At 46.5% G+C, this 20,478-nt stretch overlaps 1 protein-coding gene across 4 annotated transcripts in view; it reads right to left on the bottom strand.

The window, feature by feature from the left end:
* Positions 1-20,478, bottom strand: part of SNUPN (snurportin 1) — a 38,815-nt gene that overhangs the window by 5,482 nt on the left and 12,855 nt on the right. Inside the window, exons 1-7 of one of the 4 annotated variants that reach the window (XM_078079063.1) lie at positions 16,534-16,765; positions 15,062-15,115; positions 13,337-13,499; positions 9,795-9,942; positions 3,818-3,922; positions 2,748-2,844; positions 1,014-1,111 (exon numbers count right to left, since the gene is read on the bottom strand). In XM_078079063.1, the coding sequence (XP_077935189.1) occupies positions 1,014-1,111; positions 2,748-2,844; positions 3,818-3,922; positions 9,795-9,942; positions 13,337-13,494 (606 nt within the window). In that variant the 5' untranslated portion in view covers positions 13,495-13,499; positions 15,062-15,115; positions 16,534-16,765. Of the gene's footprint in view, positions 1-1,013; positions 1,112-2,747; positions 2,845-3,817; positions 3,923-9,794; positions 9,943-13,336; positions 13,500-15,061; positions 15,116-16,533; positions 16,766-20,478 lie in introns of those variants that run through there. The other 3 variants (XM_036090014.2, XM_036090015.2, XM_078079062.1) reach the window with 3 other exon arrangements.

The following is a 20,478-nucleotide window of genomic DNA, read 5'->3' as shown; positions in this document are numbered from 1 at the left end:
AATGAGATAGTGCTTGGAAAGTGCTTGGCAATGCAAGTCTTAGCTATATTGTTAGAACGAGGCGTGTATTCGAATTCTGCAGCACCACCACCTAACATAACGCTTTGGAAAATCACGCTTCGGCTAATGGCTACAGAAAGCAGCAGCCTATAGTGACAACCAGTGAGTCTCACACTTGGGCCTACATGAGGATCGCCTGGAGGCTTGTTAAAACATGAGTTGACCCCAGAGTTTCTGATTCAGTAGGTCTGGAAATTTGCATTTCTAACCACATTGAGAACTGTGATAAACTAATTGAAAGGGAGGACAAAAAATCACCACTAGAAAACTGAGACAATGATGGGGGAGTGTGGGGAACACAAGTGGAGTCTGAGGGGCTGACCCAGCCTCACTCCAATGACTGCCACCGTCACTCATAGGAATCACCAATCTCAGAAAAACCTTGGGGGAAGGTGAAACTTGAGGGGAGAATATTGGGGCATCTCCTCACTTGGAAAATCTCCTTCCAGAGCTGGCCCCTCAGAGATTCGCGCCATTGTGTCATACGAAGGAGGCCCTGCTGTTTTCAGGGTCAGGATGTGGTTGGTGAGGCAGCAGAGCTGGCTGGAGACTCTCGGTGGTGACTTAACTCCACCTTCTCTTCCTTGTGCTGCCTGTACAAGGTGGCATCCTTGTTGCCCACAATCTCCCCTGCCAGCAATCCTCCCCAACTCTGGAGAGGCAGGGGGGTGGCGGCAGCTTCTACAAAGTCCCAGCCTACCCCTCTGCTCTGTTTCACTCTTTCCTCCCCTCAAGAATTGCTGTACTTCCCTTAGTTCCTCCTACTTCTTTTTTTTTAAATGAAGCTAATTTAAACACACTCAAAGATGCAAGGAACATTAGATAATGTTCTTGATATACCACATCCTGTGCACACCAAGAAGCTGGTCACGTACCAAACCCACATGCTGAGCCACATTCCCGGGAGGAGAGGAGAAAACAGGAGAAGACATGAGGAGAGCATTAATCCTTACCTGGCAGTCATAAAAAGGGTGTCCCCGCCAGCACATCACATCCAGAACATAGTACGTCTGGTTCACCTCGCTGTAAATGCAGTCCAGAATGGTGTAGTCTGGGGATACAGAGGAGAAAGTCAGTACAGGGTACCCCTTCCAATCAGAGTTCATTAGGGAGAAAGTTCTTCATGGCCCTTTCTTGCTCCTGGTGCGCTTAAGGGTGACGTGAGTAGGACAGCATGAGAGAGATCAAGGTAACCCTTAAGCCAGGTGGGAATTCTAAACTTTTAGATAAACTGGGACATTTACTCACCTTAGAAAAGCTCCAGTCCAAAAGCAAGTAATCCATTTTAATTTACATGCACTTTTTTTTTTTTTTTAAGATTTTATTTATTTATTTGACAGAGAGAGACACAGCAAGAGAGGGAACGCAAGCAGGGGGAGTGGGAGAGGGAGAAGCAGGCTTCCCGCAGAGTGGGGAGCCCGACACAGGGCTTGATCCCAGAACCCTGGGATCATGACCTGAGCCGAAGGCAGATGCCTAACGACTGAGCCACCCAGGCGCCCCTTACATGCACTTTTGAGTTCCTATCATAGGTGGTGTGCTCTGTGTGGAATATTAACCATAAGTAGTCCCTGCCTTTAAGGAAGTGACAATCCAGTTAAGGAGATAAGATGATCATAGAGAAAAGAACCAAGAGCTGAACTGTACAACACAAACTAAGAGCAACAGGAATTCCAGAAGAGGGAGATTGGCATAGCAGGGAATGCTTCACAGAAGAGATGGTACGTGAACATAGTCTTCTGGGATCAGAGGATTAAAACAACAGAGCAGAGGGGAGGTGGAACGGCATTTCAGGCCAGAATACTGATGTGGCGTGAGCAAAGACCTACAGGTAGAACGAACTGGGCACATGTAGGCAACAAGCAGGCAAGCGAGCTGAATAGAGCTAGGAGTGGGTATAAGGAGTAGGGGAAAGACATGAGGATGGGTGAGCCAAAGTTCACGTGTGAAGTGTTCTAAAAGCGAACAGAAAAGTCTAGGCTCAGTACCAAGCACACAAGGAACCACCAAGGGAGCCTGAGCAGGCAGGGAAGAGAACAGGGTTCAGGCCCAGCTTTGCCACTTCAATGAATGGCTGTTGGCAAGTGATTTAACCTCTGTGATCTTAGTCTCCTCAGCTGAGCCTAGGTTGGAAGGAGAGGCTAAGGTTAGAACAATGATAAAGGAGAAAAGGGAATTTGGCAGGAAGCCCCAGCAACAGCTCACTGTACTTTACACTCGGCATTCTGAGGAACCTACCCCCCCAAAACTGCACATGTCACCTTGTAATGGATGTCCACGGGGAAGGTGTGTCGACTTTAATTCAGGGATTTGTTGCCCAGCAGGCCTCACAGGGCTGCATCTATTCTGCAACTGAGGAGGCCTGACCTTGAAGAAGATGGCCTGAATCCAGTGGACAGGACTTGCTTGACCTTGAAGGAGATGGCCCGAATCCAGATGTACAGTTTCAAAGGTATGCTTTCAAAGTGAGTCTTTAAAGCAAGTAACCAAGGACCTTCCACTGTCTTTTACTAATTACAAAACTTAATAAATAGGGGCACCTGGCAGGCTCAGTTGGTAGAGCATGTGACTCTTGATCTTGGGATGGTGAGTTTGAACCCCTGTTGGGTGTAAAGATTACGTAAAAATATATATATATTTCTAAACAAACAAACAAACTTAATAAATAGACAATTTTATGTAGGTACCTTTTGCTGTTGTTGAGTTTTGCCTGTTGCCTCCTGGCAGAAGGGAAGAAAACCTGTTGACACAGTAACCACTCTTGGTGTAGGCACTGGTAGAACCCTGTGTGGAAAGTTACCATTCCCATTAGGCATCAAGGTCTCCTTAACCTCTTGCTTCCACAATCTGCAGAGGTGTCATCAGCCCAAAGATGGCTCTCAACAAATCCCTCCTGAAGGAAAGTATTTCAACCCCCATGCCAGGCAAGCTGCTGCAGCAGATATGGAACGCAAAGTGTGGGCAACCATCCCAGGCACCCTCCCTCCTCGGGAGCTTTGTACTATCACTTTGCTATCACTCAATAAATCTTGCTTTGTTGCCCACTACTCTGTCTGGTCTACCTCTTCATTTTTCGAAGTGATGTGACCAAGAACCATGGGCACCGATGGAGAAAAAAATCCTGAAACATTTATGGGGGCTCGTCCGGGATCTCTACCATCGTTAAGGACAACTAACCAATAAAGGTCATCAAACTCCAAATGGTGGTTCAGATGGAGCCTCACATGGTTGTCAAACTAGACATCCACAGGGGACCTCTTGATAGATCAGGATGAGACGCCCCTGACCAGCAGAAGGTAGCTATGAACAGTCGTCATCCTTCTTCCCTAACAGCAGTTAGGATTACCTCTTCAGAGGGGGGAATGATGAAGGATAGTTGGAGGGCAGACAGGTAGGGACAAGGGGCCCCCGCCCTAAGAGAAACCACCCTTGAAAGGATCTTACATCAGCCTGGAAGGAGCCCTCCACCCTTTCCCATGTGATAGGTAGATGACAAAAACCTGATTGGATGACAGGTGCAGGGAGGGTTCATCAGATGAAAACAGCCCGCTAACAAGCCCATAAAACCCCCCAGACTTAGAAACTCCCTGGTGGCAACCCCCTCGGGGCCCCTTCCTCCTTGGGAGCTTTTACTATCATTTTGCTATCACTCAATAAACCTCGCTTTGCTGCCCACCAAAAAAAAAGGAACACGAAGTGCAAAGAATTCCTCCTGCTATAGCCAGCATGCTGGGATAGGGAGGAGGAAGCGACTCACCCTGGAGGCCACAATCAGGGCTCTTTTTCCAACAGGGCACACGACCATAATCCATTCCTGCCCCAAATCTGAAGGGACGTCAATTAACCACTCAGACAGCATCAACTGGGAACACAAAAAAAATGGCATTAAAAATCAACAGGGGTGGGGGGTGCCCAGCTTGATCAGTTGGTAGAGCGTGCAACTCTTGATCTCTCAGGGTTGTGAATTCAAGCCCCACTTGGGTGGAGAGATTACTTAGAAAAATGAAATATTAAAAAAAGACCAAAAGGGGTGTGCTGCTGCAATGTTTGCAGTGACAAAGAATTCACATCCTATATATATATATATATAATGAAAATACATATAAGGCTGATGGTAGACCTCTGCCCCACTTGCTCTTAGTCGACTTGTCTCAGCTGACGGCATGGAGGCCGCTCACTGTGAGCTTCAACTTCTCTCCTCATCTTCATTTCCTGCATCCATAGTACATTCTTACTACCTCGCCTCCTGTATCTGGGTGACGGGACCTCCTTCCTCCTCTTACTTTGTCCATTCACTTGCCGTTCTCATAACTATTACGTTCCAGGGGCTATACCTCAGAGATGAATAAGGTCCCTGACCTTGAGATGCTCTTAATCTAGATCACCATTTCCCAAACTGGTGACCCCAAATACTGTACAAAGGATGTTAGGAAATCTGCCTCAAGAAAGGGGGGATGAAGAATGAAATCTTGTGGGGTGCCTGGGTGGCTCAGTTGGTTAAGCGACTGGCTTCGGCTCAGGTCATGATCCTGGAGTCCCAGGATCGAGTCCCGCGTGGGGCTTCCTGCTCAGCAGGGAGTCTGCTTCTCCCTCTGCCCCTCTCTCATGCTCTCTCTCTCTCATTCTCTCTCTCTCTCTCAAATAAATAAAATCTTAAAAAAAAGAATGAAATCTTGCCATTTGCAATGACGTGGATGGAACTAGAGTGTATTATGCTAAGTGAAATAAATCAGTTAGAGAAAGACAAATACCATATGATCTCACTCCTATGTGGAATTTAAGAAAGAAAACAGATGAACATATGGGAAGGGGGAAAATAAAAAAAGGAGAGAGGGAAATAAGCCATAAGTGACTCTTAATGATAGAGAACAAACTGAGGGGTGATGGAGGGAGGTGGGTGGGGGATGGGCTAGATGGCTGATGGGTATTAAGGAGGGCACTTGTGATGAGCCCTGGGTGCTGTATGGAAGTGACGAATCACTGAATTCTACTCCAGAAACCAATATTGCACTGTATGGTAACTAACAAAATTTAAACTAAAAAAAAGGGGTGGGGGTTGGTGGTGGTGGTGGTGAAATGAATTTTGCAAAGAATAACTCTTCCACTCTTGGCTCACAATTCCTCGCATTACACAGAGACTGGCCTATCAACGAATAGCCCCCACGGAATCTTTCATCTCTCCTTCCCTTAGCCCACAAAATGCTCACGCCCTAATCTTCAAAAACAAAACAAAAATGAAAACCTTTTATCACTCTGCATTTCTGTTAAAGTATCCCACTTTGTCCTTCTTAAAACGACTTCCTATTTCTAGATGCTGCCCTCTGCCCACTCTGACACCTTCAGTCCAGAACTGCTACCCCGCAGCCCAGTCAGAGGCCGTCAGGGACCCGCTCCCTGCCACGTGTCTCTCTTCCCTCTCCTCCCCCTTATCCCCCTTGCTCCACTGCTCATGTCACCACCTCCTCATCCTCCTTGACACATGTTCCCTGTGACCATGTGCCACCCGTGTGAGCCAGTGCTATTCTTTTTTTTCCTCCAAACGCTCCTCCACACACTCCCCCAAAACATGTAGAGAATCTTCAGGAGGCTGTTTTAGGTTCCCCTTTTCTTTTCTCTCAGAGGCTGTCCGCTCAGGGCTAGGCCGCATCTACTTCTGCAGCTTCACCTGCCGCTTCTGAGAGGACACCCCCCAATTCTCCTTCTGTTTCTTTTCTGTCCTCTTTTTTTCTCTTAAGTAAGCTCTACACCCAACACAGGGCACAAACTCACAACCCCGAGATCAAGAGTCACATGCTCCACTGACTGAGCCAGCCAGGTGCCCCAATTCTCCTGCCTTTTCATCTCCAGACTGCTTTCCTTTTCTCCAGACCTATATTTCCAGCCATCCACGTGGTATCTCCTTCTCTGCTTGCTCTCTCTGTACCTTAAACTCAGGGTCCCCAAAACAGGATTCATGGTCTTTGGTTGCCCAAGTAGCTTCCATCCCAGAAACCCCCCTACTTCCCCTTCTGCACCCTGTAGCCCTGTTAATGGCAACACCGTTCTCTGTTACCAAATCTTAAACCAAGCATAATCAACACATCCTTAAAGAAATTTTAGTGTTACAACACCAAAAGCACAAGTGACAACACAAAGGATAGATAAATAAGACTACATCAAAATTTAAAACTTTAGTGCTGCCTGTAATACCATCAAGAAAGTAAAAAGACAACCCACAGAATGGGAGAAAATATTGCAAATTATGTATCTGGTAAGAGATTGTTGTGTTGTGTTTTTTTTAGATTTTATTTATTTATTTGACAGGGAGAGAGAGAGAGCACAAGCAGGGGGAGTGACAGGCAGAGGGAGAGGGAGAAGCAGGCTCCCCACTGAGCAGGGAGCCCAATGGGGGCTTGATCCGAGGCCCTTGGGATCATGACCTTAGCTGAAGGCAGATGCTTAACTGACTGAGCCACCCAGGTGCCCCCTGATAAGAGACTTGTATGTAGAATATATAAAGAACTCTTACCACTTAATAATAAAAGACAACCCAATTAAATGGGCATAGAGGGGTGTCTGAGTAGCTTAGTCAGTTAAGCATCCAACTCTTGATTTTGGCTCAGGTCATGATCAGGGTCGTGAGATTGAGCCCTTGTCAGGCTCTGTGCCGGGCGTGGAGCCTGCTTGAGATTCTCTCTCTCCCTCTTCCTCTGCCCCTCATCTTTCTCTCTTTCTTTCTCTCTCTCTGTCTCTCTCTCTCCCCCCTTCCAAAAGAAAAAAATGGGCATAGACATTTCTCCAAAGAAGATATACAAATGGTTAATAAGCACATAAAAAGATGCTCGATATCATCAGTCCTTAAGGAAATGCAAATCAAAACCATGAGACACCACTTCATACCCTCTAGGATGGCTATACTCAAAATGATGGACAATAAAAAGCATTGGCAAAGATGTGGAGACACTGGAGCCCTCATACACTGCTGGTGGGAATGTAAAATGCTCTAGTCACTTTGGAAAACAGTCTGGTAGTCCCTCAAAACGTCAAACATAGAATGATCATAGGCCCTAGTAATTCCATTCCCAGGTATATACCAAAGAGAAATAAAAACATATCCACACAAAAACTTGTTCATGACTATCCACAGCAGCATTATTATTCACAACAGCCAGAAAGTGGGAGCAACTCAAATGCCACCACCTGATGGGTAGACCAGCCAAATGCGGGGTATCCGGACAACAGAACATTGTCTGGGAATAAAAAGAAATGAAGTTCTAATGCACACTCCAACACAGATGAACTTAAAAAACCTTATGCTGAGTGAAAGAAACCAGACACAAAGAGCACATCTCATATGATTCCACTTACAGCACATGTCCCGAAGAGGCAAATCCAGAGAGACAGAAAGTAGATTCCTGACTGTTAAGGGCTGGGGGAAAGAAAGAATGGGAGTTGACTGCTGATGGGTATGAGGGTCCTTTTGGAGGTGATGAAAATATTCTGGAATTAGAGAGTGGTAATGGCTGCACAGCCCTGTGACTATACTAAAAAACACTGAATTGTACCCTGTAAATGTGTGAATTGTATGGTATGTGAATTTATCTCAACACGGCTGTTTAAAAAAAATAGTAGTTAATATTTGTGGGGCATCTATTACGGGCTCCGTGCTAGGTATTTAGGGTACACTATCTGCTTCAATCCTTCTAACAATCCTGTGAAATAGTACTGTAACTATCCCCATTCTATAGATAAGAAACCAGAGACTTAGAGCCGTGAAATAACCTGCTCAAGGTCAACAAAGAGCCTGACTTTGATGTCAGGTCAACATGACTTCAGAGCTTAAACACTTAACCACTTCTCACACTGCCTCTTCTATCCGGTCCACTGTTAAATTCTGTCCATTCATCCTGGCGACACTTCTCACACTCATGACCTCATTTCCTTTGCACCCTCACTGTCCTCAGCACCGGCAGCAGAGTGTTTTAGCAAAGCCAAGCTCCCTACTCCAGCTTCTCTCTTCCAGGTCCTTCTATACACAGACGTGCATGCCATACAAAGTCCCAACTCTGTCCCTGGCTCAAAAATTCTCGATGGTTCACCACAATCTAGAACACAGTCTACACTCCCGCAGATGTTTCTGCCGTATTCCTCCTTCCAGCCCTATGTTGCTCCAACCTCACTGGCCTGCACACTGCTCTCAACACACATAGGGCTCTTGTTCAGCCTCTTCCTGCTGCCTGGAAGGCCCTGGAATGCTCTGCACCTCTGCCTGTCAATGTCCTACCTCCTCTTGGGGCACCTGGGTGGCTCAGTGGGTTAAGTGACTGCCTTTGGCTCAGGTTATGATTCCAGGGTCCTGGGGTGAGCCCTGCCCCAGTCAGGCTTCCTTGCTCAGCGGGGAGTCTGCTTCTCCCTCTGCCCCTCCCCCTGCTCAAGCACATACTCTCTCCCTCTCGCAAATAAATAAATAAAATCTTTAAAAAAGAAACAAGCTGCCTCCTCTTTCATTAACCTTTTCCTGATTTCACAATCCTACTTCCTTCCTCGCTATTAGCTAATCTCACTTTCTTACAGCAAAAACTATCATCTCCAACTATTCCAGGAGTACAAGGGCCATTTCTGACCCTTGTCCATCTTCCCACACATAGCCTAGCTTACTACAGAGCAGGGTCTTCAAGAATGCTTGCTGAACAGAACTGAACTACACTTTGTCATAGAAGATGTTATCTGTGCTGTACTGGGGGCACAGAAAGAAGATGGGAGTGTGTATACCCAGAAACCATTTTTTTTTTTTAAGATTTTATTTATTTATTTGGCAGAGAAAGAGAGAACAAGCAGGGGGAGTGGAAGGCAGAGGGAGAGGGAGAAGCAGGCTCCCTGCTGAGCAGAGAGCCTGATGCAGGGCTTGATCCCAGGACTCTGGGATCATGACGTGAGCTGAAGGCAGACGCTTAACCGACTGAGCCACCCAGGCACCCCCAGAAACCATATCCTAAGGTGGGACAGGATTCTGAGGTGACAAGACACTTGGGTTATAGAGAGAATATAATAGCCAGGTAGAGCCCTGGCCCCACTTGAACCCATACCCTGCCTCTGGAATACCCGGGCTGCCTGAAGCACTGGCAGTCTTCATGCCTGCTTCCCCTATAGCTCCACAAACCACACTGGTTTCTTCCTGCAACCAATAGGCCACTTAGTCAAGTTTGTTATAGTCATCTATTGTTTCATAGCCTCAACCGCATGTAGGCCAATGGGCTGGCCTGGAGTGGCTGGCCAGGCGCCCCATATTCAAGGGCAGCTGTCCTCCCCACCTTCCACCATCTGAATGTGAAGATCCAAGGCTGACATGTTAGTCTACTGCTCAGGAAAGACTACCAACCTAGGAGGTAGGGTGGGGGCAGTGCTAGCCTGGGCAGGCCCAATCTAGAGTTGCCCTACAATGACCACTAAGAAATGACAAGTGCAGGGACTCTCTTAGTGTAGCAATAGCTCAGGGGCTTTCTGTAGAAGGCTGGTGACCTTTGGTTATAGTATGGGGTAAAGATTCTCAAACCCAGCACCCACAGCCTCCCTCAGTGACCCCGCCTTCAGTACATGACACCGTAAGCCATTTCTTCTCTAAGTCCATACACTTTATGCATGTAAAGCAGCTTCTCTGAAGTCCCCCATTCCTTCCTCCTGTCTCCTTCTCTCTTTACGGCAACACTTACTTCAGTGGGGCTGGACCTGGGCCTCACCTTCCCTGGACTACTCACTTGATTAGCATAGCGTTTTGGTAACTTCTTGCCAGTGTCAACGTCCATCTCTTCATCATCTTTCTTATCTTCCTCTTCCTCACTCTCCATTCCTGTCCAGTCATCTTCAGCCAGTCTTCTGGCATGATTCACGTAATCCAGCCGCTTGCTGGAAAAAAGAAGGCACAAGGACAGGCCTTTATGTCTCCTAGGAAGACCCCCACAATGTGACAAGTTTACTTTAACTCAGATACTTCCAGTTCAGGAGTACCCTAGGGATTCTAGTGGAAGAGATGGTAGAATTTCCTATGTAAGGCTAACATAGTGATGGCCCCCTCACTGGTCCTAGGTAGGAAGCCTCCTCTGAACACACTCAGCCTTCCTCAGTTTCCTAAAAACAGGCAGATTAACATATTGAAAGGAATCTTCAAGGTTCACTAGCTGGAAAGGCTGACCCCGCTCCTGCCACCCCATTCCAGATTCGCATCTCTACCCGCTCTTAGAGCTGACACTTTCCTGCCTGGCAGGCATCTCATCCAAAGGCCCCCAGTGATTGAAGAGAGGAATCACTGAGATGTGGTGAGGAGTTTAAAACAAGGACCACTTCTGGGACTTTCCAATTTATACAGCTTTCTTTCTTTATTTTTAAAAATATTTAATTAATTAATTTATTTGACAGAGAGAGAGAGAGCACAAGCAGGGGGAGCAGCAGATGGAGAGAGAAGCAGGCTCTCTGCTGAGCAGGGAACCTGATGCGGGGCTTGATCCCAGGACCCTGGGATCATGACCTGAGCAGAAGGCAGACACTTAACTGACTGAGCCACCCAGGCGCCCCTCTTTCTTTATTTTTTTAAAGATGTATTTATTTATTTGAGAGAGAGAGAGAGAGAGCATGTGTGGACATGTGGGGTGGGAGGGGCAGAGGAAGAGAGAATCTCAAGTAGACCCCCCACTGAGCGTGGAGCCCAACCATTAGATCATGACCGGAGCCAAAATCAAGAGTGGGATGCTTAACTGCCTGAGTCACCCAGGTGCCCCTAATTTATAAAGCTTTCTGAGGAGCAGCCAGGCCTTCTTCCATTTCTTTTTTCTTTCTTTCTTTCTTTTTTTTAAGATTTTCTTTATTTGGGGCACCTGGGTGGCTCAGTCGGTTAAGCGTCTGCCCTCAGCTCAGGTCATGATCTCAGGGTCCTGGTATCGAGCCCCAAGTTGGGCTCTCTCCTCAGCAGGGAGTCTGCTTCTCCCTCTCCCTCTGTGCTCTCCCTCTCTCTCAAATAAATAAATAAAATCTTTGAAAAAAAATGTTATTTATTTGAGAGAGAGAGAGAAAGCTGGAACAAGTGGGGGAGGGGCCCCCACGCGCCCCTCAATTTAATATATCTTTTTACTTATTTCCCTTTATTTTTACCCTCCTTAAAAAAAAAAAAACAAAACTACATATTCTAGAAAGCTTGGGCAATTGATTAAAAAAGAATAAGAACTGGGGTGCTTGGGTGGCTCAGTTTGTTGAGCGTCTGACTCTTGGTTTTGGCTCAGGTTGTGGTCTCGAGGTCGTTGGATTGAATGCTCAATGTGGAGTCTGGTTTGGATTCTCTCTCTCCCTCTCCCTCCCACTCCATCCTCCCCAAGCTCATGCTCTCTCTCATAAATAAGTAAAATCTTAAAAAAAAAAAAAAAAGAAAGAATAAGAACTGTTTGGAATCTGATTGTTCCAAAGTGATTTGTAGATACCATGTAACCTCCTGCACTTGGTTTCCTCAATGCTAAGGCAAGATCCACCACTGAGGCAATGAGACCAGCTCAGTGGTTTCCTCTCAAACACACACACGAGCTCATGCACATTCCCATGACGGTGCACACCACAGAGAGCACATGCGAGCACAGTGGTCTTTTATTTCAAGAATGAGGAAGAGCTGGTGTACTTGTACATGTGCACAGGGTGCATATCCATGGTTCTTTCCCATGTACTGTTTGTATTCACAAGAGAAGAAACTACCCAGATGCCCATCAGTAGGGGATTGGTTAGATTACATTATGAAATACCCATTCAATAGAATACCTGGCACCATAATAAAGGAATGAGATGGTACTGATATAGAATCTCTCCAAAATCTGCTGTTAAATAAAATGTGCATAACAGTGTTTGTACACTAATTGTTTAAAAAAATGGTATACATACGTACAACCACACACTTGCTCATATCTGCACAGAATATCTTTGGAAAGATACAAAAGAAACTAATAATATGGGAGAGGAACTGAACGGCCAGAGGACAGAATTGAGAGGGAGACTTTATTTCCTTTAAAAAAAATTTTTTTTTTTTTTAGTATAGCTGACACACAATGTTACATTAGTTTCAGGTGTACATACACTGATGCAACTTCTCTATGTTACCCTGTGCTCATCATAAGTGTAGCTACTACAACACTATTAAATATCACTGACTGTATTCCCCACACTGTGCCTTTTATTCCCGTGACTCATTCATTCCTTAACTGGAGGCCTGCATCTCCCACTCCCCTTCGCCCATTTTGCCCATTCTCCTACCCCTGCCCCTCTGGCAACCACCAATTTGTTCTCTGTATTTATGGTCCAATTCTACTTTTTGTTTGTTTATTTATTTGTTTTATTATTCAGAGTCCACATATGAGTGAAATCATGGTATTTCTTTTTCAGTCTGACTTATTTCACTTAGCATTATACTGGGATGGAGACTTTTCACCATATATTCTTACAAATTTTGAATTTTGAATGTGAATACATACAATTAATGTGTTACCTATTCCAAAATAACTTTTAAACAACAGAGGTGGGGGTGTGGAGCGGGGGAGGTGATCTGAGAATGTAATCTGCAAGCAACCCAGAGGCCACAGGGAACCATTTCTGCTAAACACATCCAATGATGGAGCACTGGGCAGAATGCAGACCGTAGAGAAACTGTGTAGCTGTTAATAGTTCCTTCGAATCCTCAATTCCTATGACCAAGAAGAGGCCCATGTTGTACTCAGGATAAATGGACAGGCCCTGCCTTCAGAGCAGCCCAGCCTCAAACACTCCTATCCTGCCCTCTCCCCCTGCTTGCTCATCTTGGCATTGAGAATTCAGTGTATGGAAGACATTTCCTCAGATTCCCTGTGGAATTATTTGTATTGAGCTCTCAAGGGCTCCACAGAAACATTTGGGCTGAAGGCAGACAGGAAGACCACACCAATGCCAGGATTCAGAGTGCAGAAGCCACACAGGGAATGTGGGGAGTGGAAGCCTGGGCGTGGCTTTCACAAGTCCCTAAATCGCAAAGCTCAGTACTGCTGCCAGGAAAAAAAGAAAAATTTAACCAAATAACAGCTTTTGCTTTCAAACTTCAGTCTCTCCCTACGTTTCCATCTTTTCCTAAGCTTTCGGTGTAAAGGATGTCTACCTCTGCCAGGATTTACCCCTCCCAATCTCATGGGCAAGATGTACCTATAAAGGGTCTACTTTGAAGAGACAGACCTAGAGCCTCCTGATTGGTTCACAGCTCCCAGCCTGAAGAAAGAGGCCAAAGAGTTAAAGCATCCCTTACGATTTCTGCAGTTCCAATAACCGGCGGCGCCGCTCACTCTGCTCCAAGGAACTGTGCTTGGACTTGTACTGGGACAGGCGGGGGTGTGGGGCAGCTGTGCTGTTCAGATCTTGAGACACAGAAAAGCTACTAGCCAGGGCTTGACTCAGCTCTTCCATCTTCCCTACAAAGGAAAACATAAGAAAACAGTTCATTGATTTCATATCACCTCCTGTGTACAGGCAGTTATGATGGAACATGATGGCTACATTCCTAACAAAAACTCACTTAATCCAAAATCACAACTGTTTCTATGGGGAAAAAGGAAGTTAAAGGTAAATGAGTTATGTATGAGCAACAGCATTATTTCCTGCAGATATTTTAATAATGATCATCTTAAGAGCTCTCAGTGAACAGATATAAATGTACACATCGTACACTAAGCAAGTTCACCCTGTGACTGAATCTAGCTTTTGCTCTGTCATTCATTACCAGCAGCCCTGTCACTAATTCCTTCTTTCCATCATTAACATCTAGTGATGTGATCAAGCGCCTGATTTTTTCCTGAATAGTTCTAAATAGCCATTACTCAATAATATTACTTATTTTTAATGCATACATTTTATTTTATTTATTTAATTGTTTTTAAAGATTTTATTTATTTATTTGTTAGAGAGGAAGAGAGAGAGAGCGAGCACAAGCAGAAGGAGAGGCAAGCAGAGGGAGAAGCAGGCTCCCCACCAACCAAGGAGCCCGTTGCGGGACTCGATCCCAGGACCCTGGGATCATGACCTGAGCCAAAGGCAGACACCTAACTGACTGAGCCACCCAGGCATCCCTTCTTTTCTTTTTTTTTTTTTTTTAAGATTTTATTTATTTATTTGTTAGAGAAGGAGAGAGAGAGAGTACAAGCTGAGGGAGGGGCAGGCAGAGGGAGAAACAGGCTCCTTATTTTATTTTTTAAAAGATTTTATGTATGAGTGCCTGGGTGGCTCAGTCATTGGGTGTCTGCCTTCAGCTCGGGTCACGATCTCGGGGTCCTGGGATCGAGCCCCGCATCGGGCTCCCTGCTCCACGGGGGGCCTGCTTCTCCCTCTCCCACTCCCCCTGCTTGTGTTCCCTCTCTCGCTGTGTCTCTCTCTGTCAAATAAATAAATAAAATCTTTAAAAAATAAATAAAAGATTTTATGTATTTGACACAGAGAGAGAGAGAACACAAGTATGGGGAGTGGCAGGCAGAGAGAGAGGGAGAGAGAGAAGCAGGCTTCCTGCTGAGCAGGGAACCTAATATGGGGCTCGATCCCAGGACCCTGGGATCATGACCTGAGCTGAAGGCAGACGCTCAACTGAGCCACCCAGGTGACTGTATTTTATTTTTTAAAGCTCTGTACCTAATGTGGGGCTTGAACTCACAACCCTGAGATCAAGAGTCACATGCTCCACCAACTGAGCCAGCCAGGCGACCCTCTAATATAACTTTCTGATGCAAATTTTATCCAATTGTTGTTTGACTAAGAAAAGCCAACTTACAGTAAGAAAATTTAGCTGGTCCTGGGGCCCCAGAGCAAGACAAGGGGAGCCCAAAACCCAAACCTGGCAGTTGCTTTCTCATTTTATAGTTTGTTTTATTTGTTTGGGGTGGACAAAAGGAAGGTTACAGGGCTATCCATGCAGGACTCACTTGGAAAAGAGCTAGAATGTAGAAGGCTGCCTACCAGTTAACACCAAGGAGTGTGAAAGACTGACCTGTGGTACATTTGGGAGATGGAGTAGATTGGAGACAGAGTACCCAGGTGTGCCCTAAAGAATGAGAATGGAGAGAAAAAGGTGAATTCACACTTCACTCAGCCTCCTGTGAATGAAGGTACGAAGTGGCATAGGAGCTTAGCTAAGGGTTAAAGGTGTGCCTCAGAGTGTAAGAAACAGGAACATATGGGAGAAATCCAACTGGCAAAGCCAGGCTGGCCTAACCCTTCAGGTCTAGAATAAACCAGAAGGCACCACCAAGGCTTAAACTCCACCCCAGGCCTGGTCCCCCTGCTTTGAGCACCAAAACCAACAGGTTCATTCCAGAGCCTCCATAGTTAAAAACAATTCTATGGGCCTCTCCTTGGCAATGAGTTACTTTCCACTGCACGTTTGAAGTCAGATTTTTTCCCTAATTTGCAGCATTTTTTTTTTAATTTGAAAGGAATTTTTAAAAAATTGTGGTTAAAACCCATGACATAAAATTTACCATCTTAACCATTTTAAGTTACAGTTCAGTAGTTGCTGTGCAACCAATTTCCAGAACTCTTCTCATCTTGCAAAACTGGACCTCTATACCCATTAAAATGAGAGGAACTTTTTTTTCTTTTAAAGATTTTATTTATTTATTTGACAGAGAGATAGCGAGAGCAGGAACATAAGCAGGGGGAGTGGGAGAGGGAGAAGCAGGCTTTCCACCGAGCAGGGAGCCCAAGGCGGGGCTCGATCCCAGGACCCTGGGATCATGACCTGAGCCGAAGGCAGACGCTTAAAGACTGAGCCACCCAGGCGCCCCAAAAGGAACTTTTTTTTTTTAACTTAAGATTGACATATTATCGGTATGGATTTGAGGCGAATCTTAACATATTTGTAACGCAACCAGGGTGGCCATTTGTGATTGAGGCTGGGTGATGAGTACTTGGGATCCATAATGGTATGCTATTTCCCGTGTTTTACTGACTTTTGTATACGTCTAAACACTTCCATAATACACTCTTTTAAAAAATTAATTATGTCTTCGGCTTACCAAAGTAATGCCCCAAAATAAAATACACTTATTAGGTCGTATCACGCTTTATCTCGGTGTGGCCTCCGTTCTGCCAAGAATCACAAAATCAATAAACACGCCTTGGATACTGGGGCGGCCCTCTGTACCTTTACGGCTGTTCTTGGCTGGCTCCTGAGCTTTCAATCAATTCCTCGGATGGTCCTGCTTCCAACGGTTCGGACCTTATCCTGGGTGGTCTCGTCCAGACCCACGCGCGTCCCCTGCCGCCTCTGCCACCGCCTCCTCCCCCTCCCACCCCTCAGTCCGGGATCGAGGCCTCCCCTGCGGCTTCCGCCGGGCTTCAGCCTCCTGGCCTCTACCTGCTCCACTCGGTCTTCCTCCCCGCCACAGCGCCGCATTACCTTTCTCTAGGGACGAGGTCCCGTAGGCCACTCATGATTCGCCCCTCCCCCACAAAAACTACCTGAGGGGTCCTGGCCCGATAGTCCGGATCCGAAAAGCCGGCTGGATCAGAGCTAGCCGGCCAGAGGGAGTCACAGCCGGGCGCCGAGGAGCAATTCGGGAGCCAGCAGGGCCCAGGCTCGAACCCAGGACTCACAGGCGGAGATGACAGTTCCAGGAGCCGCGGCCTCCGCTGCCGGGGGCCGACCAATCAGTGGCCCAGGGAGAGCCGGGCCCGCCCCCTGGGCCGCAGCCGCGCCGCCGGGCCCACCCGCCACGCGCCCGGAGTTTCCGGTTCCGCCCACCGTCGTGAATGCCGGTAGCGCAGTCGCTGTCCGGTAGTTCGCGGGCCGTTATTTCCGCCTTCAATGGCTGGCGTTTTATCTGTCGGCCGGAGCAGGGGTCCTGGCTCTTGTGATGCACTGTCCGGAACCATTCCTGCAAGGTGACTTGGCCGCACCGAGGCTTCACTCCTGAGCACAAGCTCCTCGGGGCTTCTTTTGCCAGTGGGAGGAACCCCGATCTCGGGGCCGAGCATTCAAAGCCCTCCGGGCCCCGGGTCCTGAAGCTTGCGCCAGATCCACCGGGCTTTAGCGGTACACCAGCCGTCCGCCCCCTCTCCTGTGCTTGTGCTTTTTGTACGGACAGTGCCAGTTACCTGAATGACATCCCCCTCTCCATCGACTCCTCGCACCCCTAAGTCTCAATTAGACATTCCCGCCGCATTCGCTCTGACTACACTGGCGACATACCTCGATTACAGGCCATTTGCTCCGTTTGGGAGTCTCTTTCTTACTCGGCTGTGGGCTTGGCAATGGCGGGGACCTGGCTTGATTCCTGCTTACGTAGGCAGCGTCCAGCACAAAACATGGCACTCAGTAGATCTTGGTAAAGCAATGACTGAATAACTGCAAGGGGTCGAGGGGAAGCAGCCGAGAGAGTTAGTTAGGAGAGCTAATCAAATTAGAGTGCAGCCTCTTCGACAGAGGGGACTGATGAGATGCAAACTAAAAATATGACAGCCATTTATTGAATGCCACTGCTTCACATGCATTATCTCCTTTAATCTTCAAATAACACAAGGAAGTAGACTGAAGCTCAGAGAGGGTAAGTACTTGGCCAAAGTCACACAGCTTTCAAGCCAAGCATTTGAATTTGCTGAATGTTTGACTTAGAAGTTGGATATTAGTATACTACAGAAAATACACGAAGCTGGCACATTTTGAGTCCAAGGAATGCAAAGATGTATACTTGCTGCATATTTTAAATACCTAACACCATCCGTTTGGACTAAAAAGAACAGGAGATCTGACTGACACAGAGGGTAAAAGGTGTTTAGGGCCCTGGAAGGTCCAATTTTTTGGACCTCAGAATTTATGTAGCTGAGTTCTATCTTTCAATAGTTGGGTTGAGCAAAGCTGTGCACTAGGTTATTTATTTGGTGCATCCACAAATAATAGCTCATGTTTGCCTGGTTTATATGATGGACAAAGAAAAGCCCAGGGCCTGTCTTCACTAGGGAACTTTGACATCAGGATATTAAGTATTTTGTGTCCCAGAGCCACCATTCTCTACTCATGACCATGGAGGTCATACCAAGTGGTCAGAACTGCACAGAAAAGAACAGAGGCCTTACACATTAAAGCAAAATAGACTGAGATTGACAAAGAGGTCCCCCAAATTAATGCACTGAGGTCCAGGGAAAAAAGTTCATTCATATTCAGCTGAATAACTTCTCATATCAATGAACAAACTAAATGGCACTTGGCCCAGGGGCTCTTTGGAGCCCTGTGTTCCAAAAGAGCCTGCTCTGCCTGGAACAGTGAGAGGTCCCCCAACTATCACCAATGGCACCCCACCTTCACAATACTGGCCACAGACACATACACCTGTGTTTGAAGTCTTTAAATCAATTTGCTATTTAAAAAAACCTAAATACATTTATTTAAAAGAGGTATGCCATACCATTACCTTAAATCACTTCCCACTTTAACAAAGTATCTATAAAATATATACACAGTGAAAATAGTATAATGTTATAATCTAGCTAAATACCAGTATGTGCAGAAAACTGTGAAACTGAGGACTTTGTAAGAATCTGAGATTAGCAAGTGTTGGAGAAGTGATAAAGAGTAACACTAACAGAATTTTTCTCTTGTATAATCAGGAAAATTCAAAGAGAACAGAAGAGGGAAGTTCCCCTTTCTCCATGATTCAATGTTATTTAAGGTGGAATCTGTGCACCCCCTAAAATCATCTGGTAAGTGCCCACTGGTGGGAGAATCCCTGCCTAAAAAAGAGGACCTCAAGAGCAGGAAGGTTGCCAGGCATTTCCAAAAGAAGAGGCTCTCAGGAGGACCCCCGAGTGTCACTCTGTCATCGGTCAATTAACAGATATGTGTTTAATGTCTGCTGTTGGTTAGGTACTGAGCCAAGCACAGAAAATACCAAGATGACCAAGACTGACCTAGTCCCCACCCTCCAGGACCTTACAGCCCAGTTGTGCGGTAGAGAAAGCCAAGAGATAGGTGCTATAGGTGGGTGCAGACCAGTGTTAAGGAGCTCAGGTGGCTGGGTTGAGAGGGAGTGGGGTGGGGCTGCTGGGGCCAGTATTCAGGGAACTCTTCTCAGGAGGTGACATTTGCGTCAAGACCTGAATAATGGAAAGGAGCCATCCCTGAGGACAGGGAGATTGAATGCATTTCCAGAGAGGCTTTGTGTGAAGGGGTGGGCAGGAGGCGTAGGAGGAAGGGGAGGCAGTGGGGAGATGAGGTCACAGAGGCAGGTGGGATGCAGAAGCCTGTAGGCCGTAGCCAGGAGTTTGGATTTTATCTGCATTGCAGATGGAGGTTTTTAAAGTTATGAGATAACGAAATTTGAGCTTGAAAGAGCTCATCCTGGCTACTCAATGGAGAACTGAAGTCCCCGTGGTGATCAGGAGGCCAGTGAGCGGGGCTTGCACTCAAGTTGTGGTAGGCAGGGCTGCCTTTGGGATATATCCAAAAAAAACTGAGAGGGCTTACTGTTCTCAAAGCAGGGGAGGAGGTAGCAAGAATTATACAGTGTTCAAGTCTAGCCCCCTAGCCAAGACCTTCCCCTGAGGTTACTGGAACTGAAAGAGAATTGAAAAGGGAACAGCTTTCTCCCCATGTAATTTAATATGATTTAAGGCCTAGACCCTGTACCATCTAAGCCATCTTGAGGACCAGTGCTTCTCACCACCCACTTGGTGACCATGTAAGAGGCTTTCTTCAGCCAGTTGTGGGAGGAGGGAGACTCTGACATGAGAGGGTGGCAAAGTCATGTATTAACAGGTGTTGTGTGAGCCAGGGTGCAGAAACTGCAGGCACAGGAGACCCTAAAGCTCAGAGGGGCCAAACCTTTTCTCCCCCACTCCCACAAGGTCCCTAGGGCCCAGCTCTGGGTGAGAGGAAGCATGTTAGAGTGGTTCAGGTCTTGTGTTCTGGAGCTGGATGGCTTGGGTCCAAATCCAGACTCACCTACCGGCTGGCTCTGTGGCCTCTGTGACTTATTTCACCTACATATGCCTCAGTTTCCTCCCCCATGTGGCTAATAATAGCACCTACCTCCCAAGATGGTTATAGTTAAGTGACATAATCCAGGTAAGGTGATTAGGATAGTACCTGGCACAGAGTAAATCCTCAAAAATCTTGTTTTATTAGTACATAACTTCTTGTTATAAGATAACCTTTCCCTTACTGATTCACTTAATCATAAGTATGTCAATTTCTAATTAGGTAAGCCCAAGAGTCTCTTCCTTGTAGATAAAAGTGCTTGCCCAGGTCACGTACAGTCAGAAGGTGATGGGCCATGATTTTAATCCAGGCCTAGTGAGTCCAAAGTTCCTTATCTTTAGCCCATGAGACATTGCCTGCTCTGTATTTTAAGGGGGTCTCGTTTTGCTCCTGATTTTCAGCTGGTGAACTGAATGGGTGACTTGGTTCAT

The sequence above is a fragment of the Halichoerus grypus genome, chromosome 8, assembly GCF_964656455.1.
Source record: "Halichoerus grypus chromosome 8, mHalGry1.hap1.1, whole genome shotgun sequence".
NCBI classification, from domain to species: Eukaryota; Metazoa; Chordata; class Mammalia; order Carnivora; family Phocidae; genus Halichoerus; species Halichoerus grypus.
Note: the sequence above shows the minus strand (reverse complement) of the source record. Positions and strands in the feature narration are given on the sequence as shown.